Here is a 15476-nt window from a genome sequence, read left to right as displayed (position 1 = left end):
CCACTGTGGCTCCTCCCACGTGTGAACGCAGCTGCCTGGTGGCTTGTCTGTCTCTTACTGGAGACTGTCAACTATTTGTGAGCAAGGAGCACGCCGGGTTCACTTTGTGTCTCCAGAACCCAGCCCAGTGCACAAACATAATATGCTCAGTGAATCATTTATTGAAGGAATGAATAGTTCTAATGCTTGTGGAATGTTCTTTACTGAATTGTAATTATGTTGTTCACATGATAGTTGGGTCTGAAAGGATATTAAATATAGTTCTGAGGGCACAGGGGTGTTGGATTTAGCAAGATGGTTTAGATACGTATGTGGTAACAATTTCACTAAAACTAAATTTCTAGGATTTTCACATATAGATTTTTAAAACATATTTTACTATGGAAAATGTCAAACATATTCAGAAAGTAGAGAGGATAGTATAATAAACCCCTGCACACCTATCACCTAGTTTCAATGATTATCTCGTTCATCTATATTCATCTTCTCCCTCCCACCATCAGATTATTTTGAAGCAAATCTGATTTATCATCACTTCATCTGTAAAGATTTCAGTTATACATAGATTTTAAAATTTATCCCACTATTCAAATTTATTTTTATTTATATATGTGTATGTTGCTCAGTTGTGTTCAACTCTTTGTGACCCCATGGACTGTAGTCTTCCAGGCTCTTGTCCATAGAGTTTTTCAGGCAAGAATACTGGAGTGGATTGCCATTTCCTTCTCCGGAGGATCTTCCTGACCCAGGGATTGAACCTGGGTCTCTTGTACCCCCTGCATTGGCAGGTGGATTCTTTACCATTAGCGCCAGCTTTACTTAGTACATCTTTATAGCTATGTTTTAAATCTGCAACTCTATTTCTGATTACAGTTTTCCATCAGTAAATCTTTTATTAGGGTTTGTTTGTCCTTTTCCATTGACATGTATAATCCACTCCCAGCATTTAAGTGGAAATTGAACACCATGAGAAAGCTCGGCAGGTTCCTGGCAAGTATTATGAACCTGGAGTTCCAGGAAGGCTCAGGGCTCCTTCAAACTCAGACATCTGTGCAAGCAAATTAAGGGAACTGAATCTGACTAAGGGAGAAACAGAGGATTCCGACTGTATTCCTTCCTACAAGGTAAAGGCCTTATGAGCCCATGGCCGTGCAAATGTGGTCATTTTGGTTGTGAGAATCCAGCATCTTGGATCATGACAATAGGTATCTTAGAGGAGGGGTTCTTTCTCCTGCATGTGACTCAGAATCACATGGGGAGTCTTTGAAGATACTGATTCTGGGGATTTAAAGAAGCCAGATCTCACAGGAGATTCAGATGTGCAGTGAGAGAGGAGCACCTGTGTCCTGCAAGAGACAAGTACCGAGACTGAGGGCTTTAAACGTGTGTGCACCCCAGCACCCTGATTTTGGTTTCTAATATTCTCTATTAAAAAGGAACCGGGGCCCCCTGAAGAAATGGCTGCTTCTACGATTAGGGCAGGAATTATATAAGATGAGCTGGGAGCATTGGGCAGTGCTAGAAAGTAAGGAACTGCTCAACACCAAAACCTCCATAATCACTGTGATATGCCAAGGGGACACAGGAGCCAACTGAAAGAGTTAAATGGCTAAAACTGGAACGGTTTGAGTAACACAAGCAAGTGGTTTTGGATAACCCAAAGTACAAAATAAATACTTTTTATTTATTTTATATATTTTGGGCTCCCTGGTGGCTCAGATGGTAAAGAATCTGCCTGCAATGCAGGAGACCCAGGTTCGATCCCTTGGAGATGGAAATGGCAACCTACTCTAGTATTCTTGCCTGGAGAATTCCATGGATAGAGAAGCCTGGTGGGCTACAGTCCATGGGGTCACAGAGAGTCAGACACAACTGAGGGACTAACACACACACATAAAATAAATATGCATGAGTCCATACTGATATGAATAAATAATTGAAAAAATAAATGGGAAAGAAGAAACAAATCTCTTAGGCAGAAGAATTCCAAATGACTTTGTACATATTCCACTCATGTAAGTCCCCACTGCTTAAGTGTGGGTCAAACACACTGACTTCCAGAAGGAAAGTATAAAAAGGAGATGGGAGTGGGTGGGGGATGAGTAACTTTGATGTGGAGACACAAAAACTATAGTGATCAGTCATGTTCATAGTATGTACCCATGATATGATATCATGATGAAATGACACTACCTCTTTGTTCTTCCTCCCAAACCCATAGAACCTGGTATAATCATAAGAAAGACAACAAGTATGACCCAATAGAAGGACTGTACAAAATACCTGACCAGTACCCTGCAAAACTGTCAAGGCCATGAAAACAAAATCTGAAAGACTGGTACCACCACGAAGCAGAGAATGATGAAGCAATTAAATGTAATGTGACATTCTGGAACAGAAAAGATGACTAGGTAGAAACTAAGGAAATCAGAGAAAAAAAAAAGCCTAGGGATTTCAGCTAATAATTGTATATCAATATTGGTTCATAATTGTAACAAATGTACCATACTAATGTAAGGTGTTAATAGTGAAAACTGGGTATGGAACATAAAGGACTTTTCTGTACTATCTTTGTGATTTTTCTGTAAATCTAAAGTTGTTCTAATAGAGTTTATTAAAACTTTTCAGCTTTGACCTCTGAGCCAAATGTTCTGCTGAATGAACTGTTTTAACAGGTTTTATTTTTTAGGATAGGGCTTCCCTGGTGGCTCCGCAGTAAAGAATCCACCTGCTAACACAGGAGATATGGGTTTGATCCCTTGGTCAGGAAGATACCCTAGAGAAGGAAATGGCAACCTGCTCTGGTGTTTGCCTGGGAAATCCCATGGACAGAGGAACCTGGCAGGCTATAGTACACAAGGTGCCAAAGAGTTGGACACAACTTAGCAACTAAACGACGACAACATTTTTAAGGTTTAGATTTACAGGAAAACTGAGTAGGTAGTACAGAGTTCCCATATTATGACCTCCAGTTTTCCCGATTCTCGACATCTTGCAGTAGTGTAGTAGTTTGTTGCAATTAATGAACCAATATTGGTATATTATTAGCTGAAGTCCACAGTTTAAAATAAAGAGTTATTCTGTGTTGTACGGTTCTATGAATTTTGACAAACGTATAATGTCATGTATGCACTATTACAGAATCATATAGAATAATCTCATTGCCCCCAAATTTCCTGTGCTTCACCTATTCATTCCTCCCTACACCCTCTCAAGACCCTGGCAATCATTGATTTTCTTATTGTCTGTATAGTTTTGCCTTTTTCAAAATGTCACATTCTTGGAATCATACAGTAAGTAACTTTTTCAGATTGGCTTCTTTCACTCAATAATATGCATTTAAGTTTCCTCCATGTCCTTTTGCGGCATAATAGCTCATTTCTTTTATCCCTGAATAATACTGCACTATATGGATAAACCACAGTTTCTTTATCCATCCACTTAGTAAAGGACAACTTGGTTGTTTCCAATTTGGGGCAATTAGGAATAAAACTGCTATAAATACCCATGTATAGATTTTTAAGTGAACGTAAGTTATAAACTCATGTTATTTAAAGGTATATTGTTATTTTTCAAATATTTGGGTATTTTGCAGGTATCTTCCTATTATTGATTATAGTTTAATTTCATTATGGTCTGAGACCATACTTTGTATAAATTCTATTCTTTAAAATTTGTCCAGATGTGTTTAATGGCCCAGAATGTGATCTCTTTCTTAGTAAATATTCCATGTGAGCTTGAGAAGAATGTATATTCTGTTTTTGGATGGACACATGAATTGACATGGATGTCCATTAGATTCACTTGGTTGATAGTGCTTTTCAATTACTATACATTCACTGATTTTCTGCCTATGGGATCTGTCAGTTACTGACAAAGGGGTGCTGAAGTCTCTAGCTATAATAATTATTACTTGCTCAGTTGTATCTGACTCCTTGTTTCCCTATGGACTGCAGCCCACCAGACTCCTCTGTCCACGGGATTTCCCAGGCAAGAATACTGGAGTGGATTGCCATTCTCTTCTCCAGGGGATCTTCCCAACCCAGGGTCTTCCACATTGCAGACACCAGGGAAGCCCAGCTATAATAATGGATATACTTAAATATAATTGTGGATTCATCTGTTTCTCCATGCAGTTGTTGGTTTTTGCCTCATGCATTTTTGACTCTCTGTTCATACACACTAAAGATGGTTTTTTATTAAGAACTGATCCAGTTATCATTATATAATGCCCCTCTTTATCATGGTGTAAAGAATTGGTATTATTTCTTCCAATATTCAACAAAAGTCACCAGTGAAGCCATTTGACTTCTTCATGGGAAGAAGAAGAAAAAATTACTATTTCAATTTCTTGTTGAAGGCCTATTTATATTTCTATTTCTTCTTGAGTCAGTTTTGGTACTTTGTCTTTCTAGAAATTTATCCATTTAATCTAAGTGGTCTAACCTGTTGGCATGAAGTTGTTTATACTGCCTCTTAAAAATTCTTTTAATTGCTATACCTTTTTTCTTTCCTGATACTGGCAATTGGTATCTTCTCTCTTAATTTTTTGGTCAGCCCACCTAAAAGGCTATCAAGTTTGTTAATCTTTTCAAAGAACCAATTTGCGGTTTCATTGACTTATTGTTTTTCATTTCATTGACATCTTCTCTAATCTTAGTTCTTTCTTTCCTCCTGCTTGCTTTGGATTTACTTTGCTTTTCATAAGTTTCTTAAAGTGGAATTTTAGGTTATTAATTTGAGACCTTCTTTCCTCTTTTCTGATATAGGTGTTAATAGCTATAAATTCCTCTCAAAGAACTACTTAAGCTGCATTCCATACATTTTGATATTTTGCATTTCATTTTCACTCATTTAAAAATATTTTAGGGATGTCCCTGGCAGTATTTAAGACTTCACCTTCCAATGCAGGGGTTGCAGGTTCAATCCCTGGTTGGGGAGCTAAGATTCTACATGCTTCACAGCCAAAAACACCAAAACACAGACCAGAAGCAATATTGTAACAAATTCAATAAAGACTTACAAAACTTATTTTAAAAATTGATACATTAAAATGGTGAACTTAATGCTCTTTAAAATTTTTTTTAAATTTCTCTTTTGGTGGATTTCTTCTTTGACACATGGGTTTTTAGAGTACATTATTTAATTTCCAAATACTTTGGGGTTTTTCAAAATTTTTTTCTACTAGAGATCTTAATTCCATGTTTCAGAGAACACATCTGGTATGGTTTTAATCTTTTAAATTTATGGAGACTTCTTTTATGGCCCAGAATATATGGCATATTCAGTTGGAAGTATTTTTTTAATTTTTACTTTTTTATTAAACATTTTTTATTGCAGTATAATTCACATAAAACTCACTCTTTTAAAGTGTAAAATTCACTGCTTTTTAGTATATTCACAAGACTGTATAACCATCACCACTATCCAATTCTAGAACATTTGTATCACCCCCCCCCAATAAATCCATGCTCATTACTAGCTATTCTCTTTCCCCCTTCCCCAGGCTCTAGGCACCTACAAATCTACTTTCTGTCTCTATAGATTTGTCTTTTGGGTACATTTCATATAAACAAAACATACATGGCCTTTTGTGTCTGGCTTCTTGCGCTTAGCATAATGGCTTCAAGGTTCATCCACTCTGCAGCATATACTTCATTCCTTTTTAGATGGGATAATATTTCACTATGTGGATATATCACATTTTGTTTATCCAATCATTAGCTGATAGGCATTTATATTGTTTCTAATTTTTGATTACTATGAATACTGTTGCTATGAACATTTGTATACAAGTTTTTGTGTGGTATACATTTTTAAGAAGTATATAATCTTTAGGCCAAGTATATAATCTTGAGCTAAATAACAGTACTCAGGAATCTGGATGCAGGAGTGTGTGTGTGTGTGTGTGTGTGTGTAGGGAATCTTATGTTTCTGTGTCTGTCTTTCTGTGTGTAGGACCTAGATATTTACAAATAATCTTTGGGTTTAAGAAGAGGCCAGAAGGGCTGAGTGGACTCTTAATATCTTAGCTTTACCACACATGCTTCAGCTCTCCCTGGCTAAGTGCCTCACCTTCTATTCTGAACCACAGAGTAAGTGAGCCCAGCAGGGTGGGAAATGAGCCATGACATTCATGCCCAGAGAAGCCAATGCACTTATGCACAAACAATGTATATTCCTATTATGCTTTTGGAATAAAAGGAAAAGTGATATGTATCATTTTATGACTCAAGAAACAGGCAACAGGAAAAACCTCACTCTTAAGTCAGGGGAAAAAAGTCGTCCATCAATCAATGGAAGTGATGATACCCAAATATTACTTTGGTTAGAAAAATAATCCCACATGGACTCCCACTTTTCTCTCCTTTGGATCCTAAAACTTTCATCACTAGACTGTGGTGCATCTACAGAGAAGAGCATGTGGTGAGCTAGACAGCTGTTCACCAGTGTCCTCTGCTTTTCTTCCTAGTCATCCATCCAGTTTGGGTCTTCCTCTGAGACTACGATTTCCATAGCCTATCACTTGACCCTGGGATGGTTGTGAGAATTCTTCCACCCCCATCTTTATTCTAAAAAATGAAGCTGAATACTCTCTGTTACCAAATAAGGCAGATCTAGACTGTGGTTTTTTTGCAACTTTGTTATATCATTCTGGATAAAGGAAGCATGGTGAGTTGGAAATAAATGTAGGAAACCAAAGGGTAAAAAATATTCTCAAGGAAAATGGGAAATCTGATGCAGAGGCAGAGACAGAGACATAGTGCTTGACTAAAAGTTGGCCTGATCTGGCCCAATAACACCACATGTGACATATTCAGGTATACTGTTATAAGACAAGAGATTCTGTACCTGCTCGTTGAAATATCCTCAAAAGGGTAGAGGATCTCTCCATTGTTACAGATTTCACAGATGAACCCCTTCTGGCTACAAAGACTGCAGCTGTACACATGCGAGGTGGCAAATTTAATGACCTTGCCCAAGAATGGAGCCAGCTTTCCCTCTATTACCTGCAGAAAGAGAAACAGAACAGGGAAGAAAGCAAATTTATTGAGAACAAAAAGTCTTGTAGATGCAGGACTGGAATTCCTTTCCTTTACACAACAGGAAAACCTCTAATTATAATTTCTCAGCAACTCTGAGAAAGAAAAGACATAGTATTTTTGCTCCAAAAGAACTCTCTGGCTTAAACCACTGGGGGTTGAAAAATGAAGATGTTGAAAGTTCTCTTGTATTGCTCTTTTTCTGTAGTGTGTTGTAGCAGATAGAGGACCAACAAACGGGGAAGCCTACTTTCACAGACACAGTTATGGTGTAGTATACGAGGAGTGTGGCGGATTTCCCAAAACAGATTGAAAACATACAGGGTAACTACTGATGTAGAATTTTATGTTATGTTATATATTCAATAATATCTGTTTCCTAATGAGTTAATAGAATAGTTTTTTTTTTTCACCAGCTCACCTAAGAACATGTAACAAATGTGGAAAAATAGGTTTCTCTTGCTGCTGCTAAGTATCATAATAACAGACGTTGCAATTTGGCAGTCTGAGGACTATATTTAGCCTGAAGATGTTTTTTTTTAAATCTCTTAGTGTTTAAAAAAATGAGCCAATTTAATAATTGGGGGGGGTTTACATAAAAATTCAGATTTTTGGCTTCTTTTGAAAAATCATTAGATCTGGCAAAACTAGGCCTGGATTCCAACATGATGACGATCCCGGCTGTGAGTAGAGGCTGCTGGCTCCTGCTAAGACATGTGCTCTTCAACTGACACTTGACTCCACGAGGCCCCAGTGTCTTGTCTTGAGTCTGCCTACCTCCCACGGCCCCCTCCCCTCAAACATTCATGAGTTTGGAGCCGATGGTTCATCAGAGCCCCCCTCACTTAACTAATAATGCACAGGCTTCAAAGACTTTAGCAGTTCCTATATTAACAAGATAAAATCTGCCTTTATTTCTCTCTTACTGAGGCACGTGCATATACATGCTGATTTTGATATAAGAAAAAAATGAAGATTGAATTTAATTTGGAAATAGCTGGATACTTTCAAATGAATCATAATTAAAATGAGAATTCTACATAAAAATAACATCTGAGAGCAGTAAATCATACTTAAAGAGATATTACAAGGTTGCTGCTGCTAAGTCGCTTCAGTCGTGTCCGACTCTGTGCAACCCCATAGACAGCAGCCCACCAGGCTCCCCGTCCCTGGGATTCTCCAGGCAAGAACACTGGAGTGGGTTGCCATTTCCTTCTCCAATGCATGAAAGTGAAAAGTGAAAGTGAAGTCGCTCAGTCGTGTCCGACTCTTAGCGACCCCATGGACTGCAGCCTACCAGGCTCCTCCATCCATGGGATTTTCCAGGCAAGAGTACTGGAGGGGGTGCCATCGCCTTCTCCGTTAAGGTAAACAAATAGTAGTGGCTGATAATACAAAAGTAAAAGACTATAAGGAATATAAAAATGTATTCTGCAATTTCTTTACACACTAACAATGAAATATCAGAAAGAGAATGTAAAAAACCACCCCTTTTAAAACCACATCAAAACAGTAAAATAAAATACTTACGAATAAACCCCACCAAGAAGGTGAAAGACTTACATACTGAGAACCACAAAACATTAATAAAGGAAATTGAAGATGATTCAAAGAAATAGAAAGATATCCCATGCTCTTGGATTGGAAGAATTAATATTGTTAAAATGGCTATACTACCCAAACTAATCTACAGATTTAATGTGATCCTTATCAAATTAACTGTGAAATTTTTCACAGAACCAGAACTGATAACCCTGAAATCTATTGGCCCTTCCCTGGTGGCTCAGACAGTAAAGAATCAGCCTGCAATGTGGGAGACCTGGGTTCAATCCCTAGGTTGGAAAGATTCCCTGGAAAAGGGAAGGGCTATCCACTCCAGCATTCTTATATTCTGAGAACAACAAAACATTAATAAAGGAAACTGAAGATGACTCAAAGAAATAGAAAGATATCCCATGCTCTTGGATTGGAAGAATTAATATTGTTAAAATGGCAATACTACCCAAAGTAATCTACAGATTTAATATGATCCCTATCAAATTACCCATGACATTTTTCAAAGAATCAGAACAGATAATACAAAAATATCTATACACAATGATAAAAAGCCCAGATTTCCCAAAGCAATCCTGAGGAAAAAGAACAAAGCAGGAAGCATAACTTTATCAGACTTTAGACAATACTACAAAGCTACAGTAATCAAAACAGTATGGTACTGGCACAAAAAGAGACATATGGATCAATGGAACAGAATAGAGAGCCCAGAAGTAAACCCACACACCTATGGTCAATAAATCTTGACAAAGAAGGCAAGAAAATAAAATAGGAAAAAGACAGCCCCTTTAGCAAGTAGTGCTGGGAAAGCTGAACACCTGCATGCAAATTAAATTTGAACACACCCTCACACCATATACAAATATAAATTCAAAATGAGTTAGATACTTAAATATGACATAATACTCCTAGAAGAGAATAGAGGCAAAACATTCTCTGACATAAATTGTACCCATGTTTTCTTAGGTTAGTCTCCCAAGGTAACAGATATAAAAGCAAAAATAAACAAATGGGACCTAATCAGACTTATAAGCTTTTGTACAGCAAACAAAACCATAAATAAAACAAAAAGATAACCCATAAACTGGAGAATACATTTGCAAATGATGTTACCAAGAAGAGCTTCAGTTCAGTTCAGTCGCTCATACCTGTCCAACTCTTTGCGACCCCATGGACCACAGCACACCAGGCCTCCTGGTCCTTTAACTCCCGGAGGTTACTCAAACTCATGTCCACTGAGTCAGTGATGGCATCCAACCATTTCATCCTCTGTCATCCCCTTCTCCTCCTGCCCTCAATCTTTCCCAGTATCAGGGTCTTTTCAAATGAGTCAGTTCTTTGGATCAGGTGGCCAAAGTATTGGAGTTTCAGCTCCAACATCAGTCCTTCCAATGAATACCCAGGGCTGATCTCCTTTAGGATGGACTGGTTGGATCTCCTTGCAGTCCAAGAGACTCTCAAGAGTCTTCTCCAGCACCACAATTGAAAAGCATCAGTTCTTTGGTGCTCAGCTTTCTTTATAGTCCAACTCTCACATCCATACATAACCACTGGAAAAAACATAGCCTTGACTATACAGACCTTTGTTGGCAAAATAATGTCTCTGCTTTTTAACATGCTGTCTACGTTGGTCATAACTTTCCTTCCAAGGAGTAAGCATCTTTTAATTTCATGGCTGCAATCACCATCTGCAGTGATTTTGGAGCCCCCAAAATAAAGTCAGCCACTGTTTCCACTGCTTCCCTATTTGCCATGAAGTGATGGGACCGGATGCCATGATCTTAGTTTTCTGAATGTTGAGCTTTAAGCCAAGTTTTTCACTCTCCTCTTTCAACTTTCATCAAGAGGCCCTTTAGTTCTTCACTTTCTGCCATAAGAGTGGTGTCATCTGCTTATCTGAGGTTATCGATATTTCTCCCAGCAATCTTGATTCCAGCTTGTGCTTCTTCCAGCCCAGTGTTTCTCATGATGTACTCTGCATAGAAGTTAAATAAGCAGAGTGACAATATACAGCCTTGACGTACTCCTTTTCCTGTTTGGAACCAGTCTGTTGTTCCATGTCCAGTTCCAACTTTTGCTTCTTGACCTGTACACAGGTTTCTCAAGAGGTAGGTCAGGTGGTCTGGTATTCCCATGTCTTGAAGAATTTACCACAGTTTATTGTGATCCACACAGTCACAGGCTTTGGAATAGTCAATAAAGCAGAAATAGATGTTTTTCTGGAACTCTCTTGCTTTTCTGATGATCAAGCGGATGTTGGCAATTTGATCTCTGGTTCCTCTGCCTTTTCTAAAACCAGCTTGAACATCTGGAAATTCAGGGTTCACATATTGCTGAAGCCTGGCTTGGAGAATTTTGAGCATTACTTTACTAGCATGTGAGATGAGTGCAATTGTGCAGTAGTTTGAGCACTCTTTGGCATTGCCCTTCTTTGGGATTGGAATGAAAGCCAACCTTTTCCAGTCCTGTGGCCACTGCTGAGTTTTCCAAATTTGCTGACATATTGAGTGCAGCACTTTCACAGCATCATCCTTTAGGATTTGAAATAGCTCCACTGGAATTCCATCACCTCCACTAGCTCTGTTTGTAGTGATGCTTCCTAAGGCCCACTTGACTTCACATTCCAGGATGTCTGGCTCTAGGTGAGTGATCACACCATTGTGATTATCTGGGTCATGAAGCTCTTTTTTGTACAGTTCTCCCATACCATTTCTGTACTGTATAGAGCCCATCTTTGCATGAAATGTTCCCTTGGTATCTCTAATTTTCTTGAAGAGATCTCTAGTCTTTCACATTCTGTTGTTTTCCTCTATTTCTTTGCATTGATTGCTGAGGAAGGCTTTCTTATCTCTCCTTGCTATTCTTTGGAACTCTGCATTCAATGGGTATATCTTTCCTTTTCTGATTTGTGTTTCATTTCTCTTCTTTTCTGGAGAAGGCACTGGCGACCCACTCCAGTACTCTTGCCTGGAGAATCCCATGGACGGAGGAGCCTGGTAGGCTGCAGTCCATGGGCTCGCGAAGAGTCGGACATGACTGAGCGACTTCATTTTGACTTTCACTTCTCTTCTTTTCACAGCTATTTGTAAGGCCTCCTCAGGCAGCCATTTTGCTTTTTTGCATTTTTCTTGGGGATGGTCTTGATCCCTGTCTCCTGTACAATGTCACGAACCTCTGTCCATAGTTCATTAGGCACTCTGTCTATCAGATCTAGTCCCTTAAATCTATATCTCATTTCCACTGTATAATCATAAAGGATTTGATATAGGTCATATCTGAATGGTCTAGTGGTTTTCCCCACTTTCTTCAATTTAAGTCTGAATTTGGCAATAAGGAATTCATGATCTGAGTCACAGTCTCTTCCCAGTCTTGTTTTTGCTGACTGTATAGAGCTTCTCCATCTTTGGCTGCAAAGAATATAATTAATCTGATTTTGGTGTTGGCCATCTGGTGATGTCCATGTGTAGAGTCTTCTCTTGTGTTGTTGAAGAAGGTGTTTGCTATGACCAGTGCATTCTCTTGGCAAAACTCTATTAGCCTTTGCCCTGCTTCATTCTGTACTCCAAGGCCAAATTTGCCTGTTACTCCAGGTGTTTCTTGTACTGTTACCACAGTCAATTTTAGAACATTTCCTCCACTCTCCTCCAAATCCCCACACCCATTGGCAGTCACTAATCTTTTCTCCCTAACCCATCCCACAAGCAATCTCTACTTTCTGTCTTCATAATTTTACCTACTCTGGATATTTCATGTAAATAGAATAATATATATAATATGTGGTGTTCTGTGACTGGCTTCTTTCACTTAGCATAATGTTTCAGGGTTGGTGTTGATTTTTTTAAAAAAATTATTTATTTATTTTTGGCTGCACTGAATCTTCATTGCTTTATGTGGGTTTTCTTTAGTTTCAGTGAGTGAGGGCTACTCTTTATTGCAGTATGTGGGCTTCTCACTGCAGTAGCTTCTCTTGTGGAGCATGGGCTCTAGACATGCAGGCTTCAGCAGCACGAGGCTCAGTTCTTGCAGCTCGAAGGCCCAGAGTGCAGGCCCAGTAGTTGTGGTGCACCCGTTCAGCTGCTCCACTGCATGCGGAGTCTTCCTGGACCAGAGGTCAAACTTATGTCCCCACATTGGCAGGCGGATTCTTATCATTGTGCCACCAGGGAAGTCCTGATTTAATAATGAAATAAGATTCTGGTTTTATTTATGGATGATAGCCTTTTTCCTTGAATCTATCCAGCATATATACTAATCAGGTTTATACATTACTTTCATTGTGTGTTATCTCTTCCCTCAAACCTTTGGTTGAATTCTTATTTTACCATTAGTAAAAACTCTTCATTCATTCATTTCAGAAAACTGCATTGAATTTGCTGAATTCCATGCATAGTCGGCATGGAATATACTTGGCTATTGATAGAAGCATGAACTAGACAAAACTGGAGCTTATATTTTGCCTCGTGTACAAGTGTCTCCATAGGCTAATTCAAAACTGTCTATCCAAATTCATTTTCCATTCCCTTGGTATTTATGTTCTGTTGTGAGGGAACTCTTCCCTGTGTAGAATATGCTTGTTCTTGCTTCTGTGCCTTCGCCAATGTATTTCTTCTATCGGGAGTTTCACTTCTTCTCTTAACACTTACTTAAATGTCACCCAGGATTCATGGCTCAGATCTATTCTGGCTTGATCTGGACAGTCATCTTTGGCTACTTCACCTGCCATGGATCTCTCGTGCTTCATATAACTTATTTTTATAACCACACAATTTAATATGGAAATTGATATTCTCCTGTATTTTTTGCTATCCTTTAACATTTGATTGTTTTGCTTTTCCAACTGTAGATTGAAAATGTAAAAGTGGAGGTACTAAATGGTGATTTTGCCCATAAAAGTAAAATGGTGATTTTACTTATAAAAATGGCAATTTTATGTAAAGCAACCTAAAAGAATGTAAATTGCTTAAAGGCAGACTGAATCTCACACTAGTCTTAAATACCCTCTCTCTGCCAGGCATCTAGGTTCTTGCTGAATGATTGAGGATGTTTTCCAGTCTTTTTCCTTTGCTGCAACAGTCATATCTTTGCGCTATTTTTGTGTCACAACATTTTGAATCATTCCGCTGTGTGATTTGGGGAGGAGAGTGAAGAACATGTGAACTTGGTGGCAACTCAGCTAATTAGAAACCCTTTTTGCTTCTTTACACTTAAGTAATCGGTCTTCCTATTTGTCAGGTGAGGTTCAGGGCCATGTTTCAAAGTGCTGAAGTTGCTGGAATTTTTCCCTTCAGAAAAGCGAGGTAATACTCTGTAAGTTTATTTTAGAATTGACAAACATTTCTTTAATATTACAGGGAAGAAAACTTTACACTGATTTCAAAGGGTAAAGGTAAATTTTAGGAGATTTAATCTTGTTTTGAATATAACAACTAGCAATACTTGGAAGCTATTCTTGCTTCTGGTCGAGAGGCTTCAGCACTAACAGAAGCAGGGTGCAGGTATCTGGAGCTCATATCTCACAGGGATATCTTTACTTGAGATACTTGCTTAAAAAGAAGTAAGATATCCTACCATCTCCTCCTGCCCTCAAGAATCGTGCTTTTCATTCCCACTTTCCTAGCCAACCTGGTGGGGTGTTGAGGTTAGGACCATATTCCACAAACATCAGGAAGATGGAAGCCTCAAAGAAGACCAAAGCTCGAGGAGCCTTTCTTTTTCACTTTTTCCCGGTCACAGGTTAATATAACTTTACATCCTTCCATCACAAGTCACAAGGCGATTCAGCTTTAGCATTTAGAAGACTGGTGGTTTGTAACCAGGCCCTCATTTGGATATGTTATAAGTGCTGGTGAAATAGACCTCTGAGATGAAGTTTAGTTATCCTAGGCTTAGTTATTTTCCCCAAGTGCCTGTTAATGTGAAGAAAATCATGACAAAGTAATTAGCAGAAAACATAGGTAGCTCTTCATCCATCTCCTCAATCTCCCTCATCTTCTCCATACACCAAATTGTTCTATCTCCTTGAGAAAAAGGCATATGTCCAAAACACTGAAATAGTTTGCTTCTGTTTTCCATTAAACTTAATTTCTTGTATGAAAGAAAGTCCTAGTCTGATTAATCTGGAGGTACTGCATATATGATTATTCCAGGGGTATCATAGGGACTTCGTGTTCAAAGAATGCACACTTCCATTTGTAACTTAAAATTATGTGTCTTTTTTATTGCACTGTACAATAAAGACAAATGCAATATCAAGCTGATACCTTCTTCAGGAGTTTTCTATTTTTGACTTTCACCTTCTCTCTACAAATTATTTTCACTCTATCAACTCAGGTACTTCTAGAACTCAAGGAATAGTCAAATATCACTTTCCATGATCCCATAAACTGACAAATACACCAAATATGTTTACCCTTCTTGTGTGACAGTAGCCCACGAAAGCTGCTGGTCGAACTTCCAGCTCAAGGATACACACATTTTCCCCCCTCTTCTATTCTGGTCAAGATGGTCAGCACTGGAATTTGAGGCCTATGGCTTTCTTGCAGACTAAGACAACAGACTTTATTTGATTTGCCTTCTTGCAGAGCAATCAAAAATCACAATTAAGTTAAAAAATAACCTAGTGCTGCCTTCTCCAAACCACAGTTTGAGAAACAGCTGCTCATTACTCATGTGTGGCACCAGGAAATTGCAGTGTCATGTTCAAGGTCTGCAGCCAATAGAGATCTGTGGGATTGGGAAAAGGGCACAAATGATTCTTTTATGTCCGTTACCTTCACTCCCTTGGCACCATCACAAAATTCAAAATCTACACTGGGAGAAAGACGGAGCACTGGGGGACTTAGACAAGAAACAAGAAAGAAAAATCTCCTTCTCATTGAA

General features: G+C 38.6%; 1 protein-coding gene across 3 annotated transcripts in view; it reads right to left on the bottom strand.

Moving 5' to 3' along the window:
* The window catches only part of PLEKHM3 (pleckstrin homology domain containing M3), a 223389-nt gene that overhangs the window by 31671 nt on the left and 176242 nt on the right, over positions 1-15476 (bottom strand). For all 3 annotated transcript variants that reach the window (XR_015143057.1, XM_086343271.1, XM_086343275.1), the window contains one exon: positions 6853-7010. Coding sequence is in view for 2 of the 3 variants with exons in the window: in XM_086343271.1 (XP_086199397.1) it covers positions 6853-7010 (158 nt within the window). In the remaining variant the exon portion in view is untranslated. The remainder of the gene's footprint in view (positions 1-6852; positions 7011-15476) is intronic.

The sequence above is a fragment of the Bos grunniens genome, chromosome 2 (genome assembly GCF_055505025.1).
Source record: "Bos grunniens cultivar Pamir isolate PY7600 chromosome 2, Bosgru_T2T1.0, whole genome shotgun sequence".
NCBI lineage: Eukaryota > Metazoa > Chordata > Mammalia > Artiodactyla > Bovidae > Bos > Bos grunniens.
Note: the sequence above shows the minus strand (reverse complement) of the source record. Positions and strands in the feature narration are given on the sequence as shown.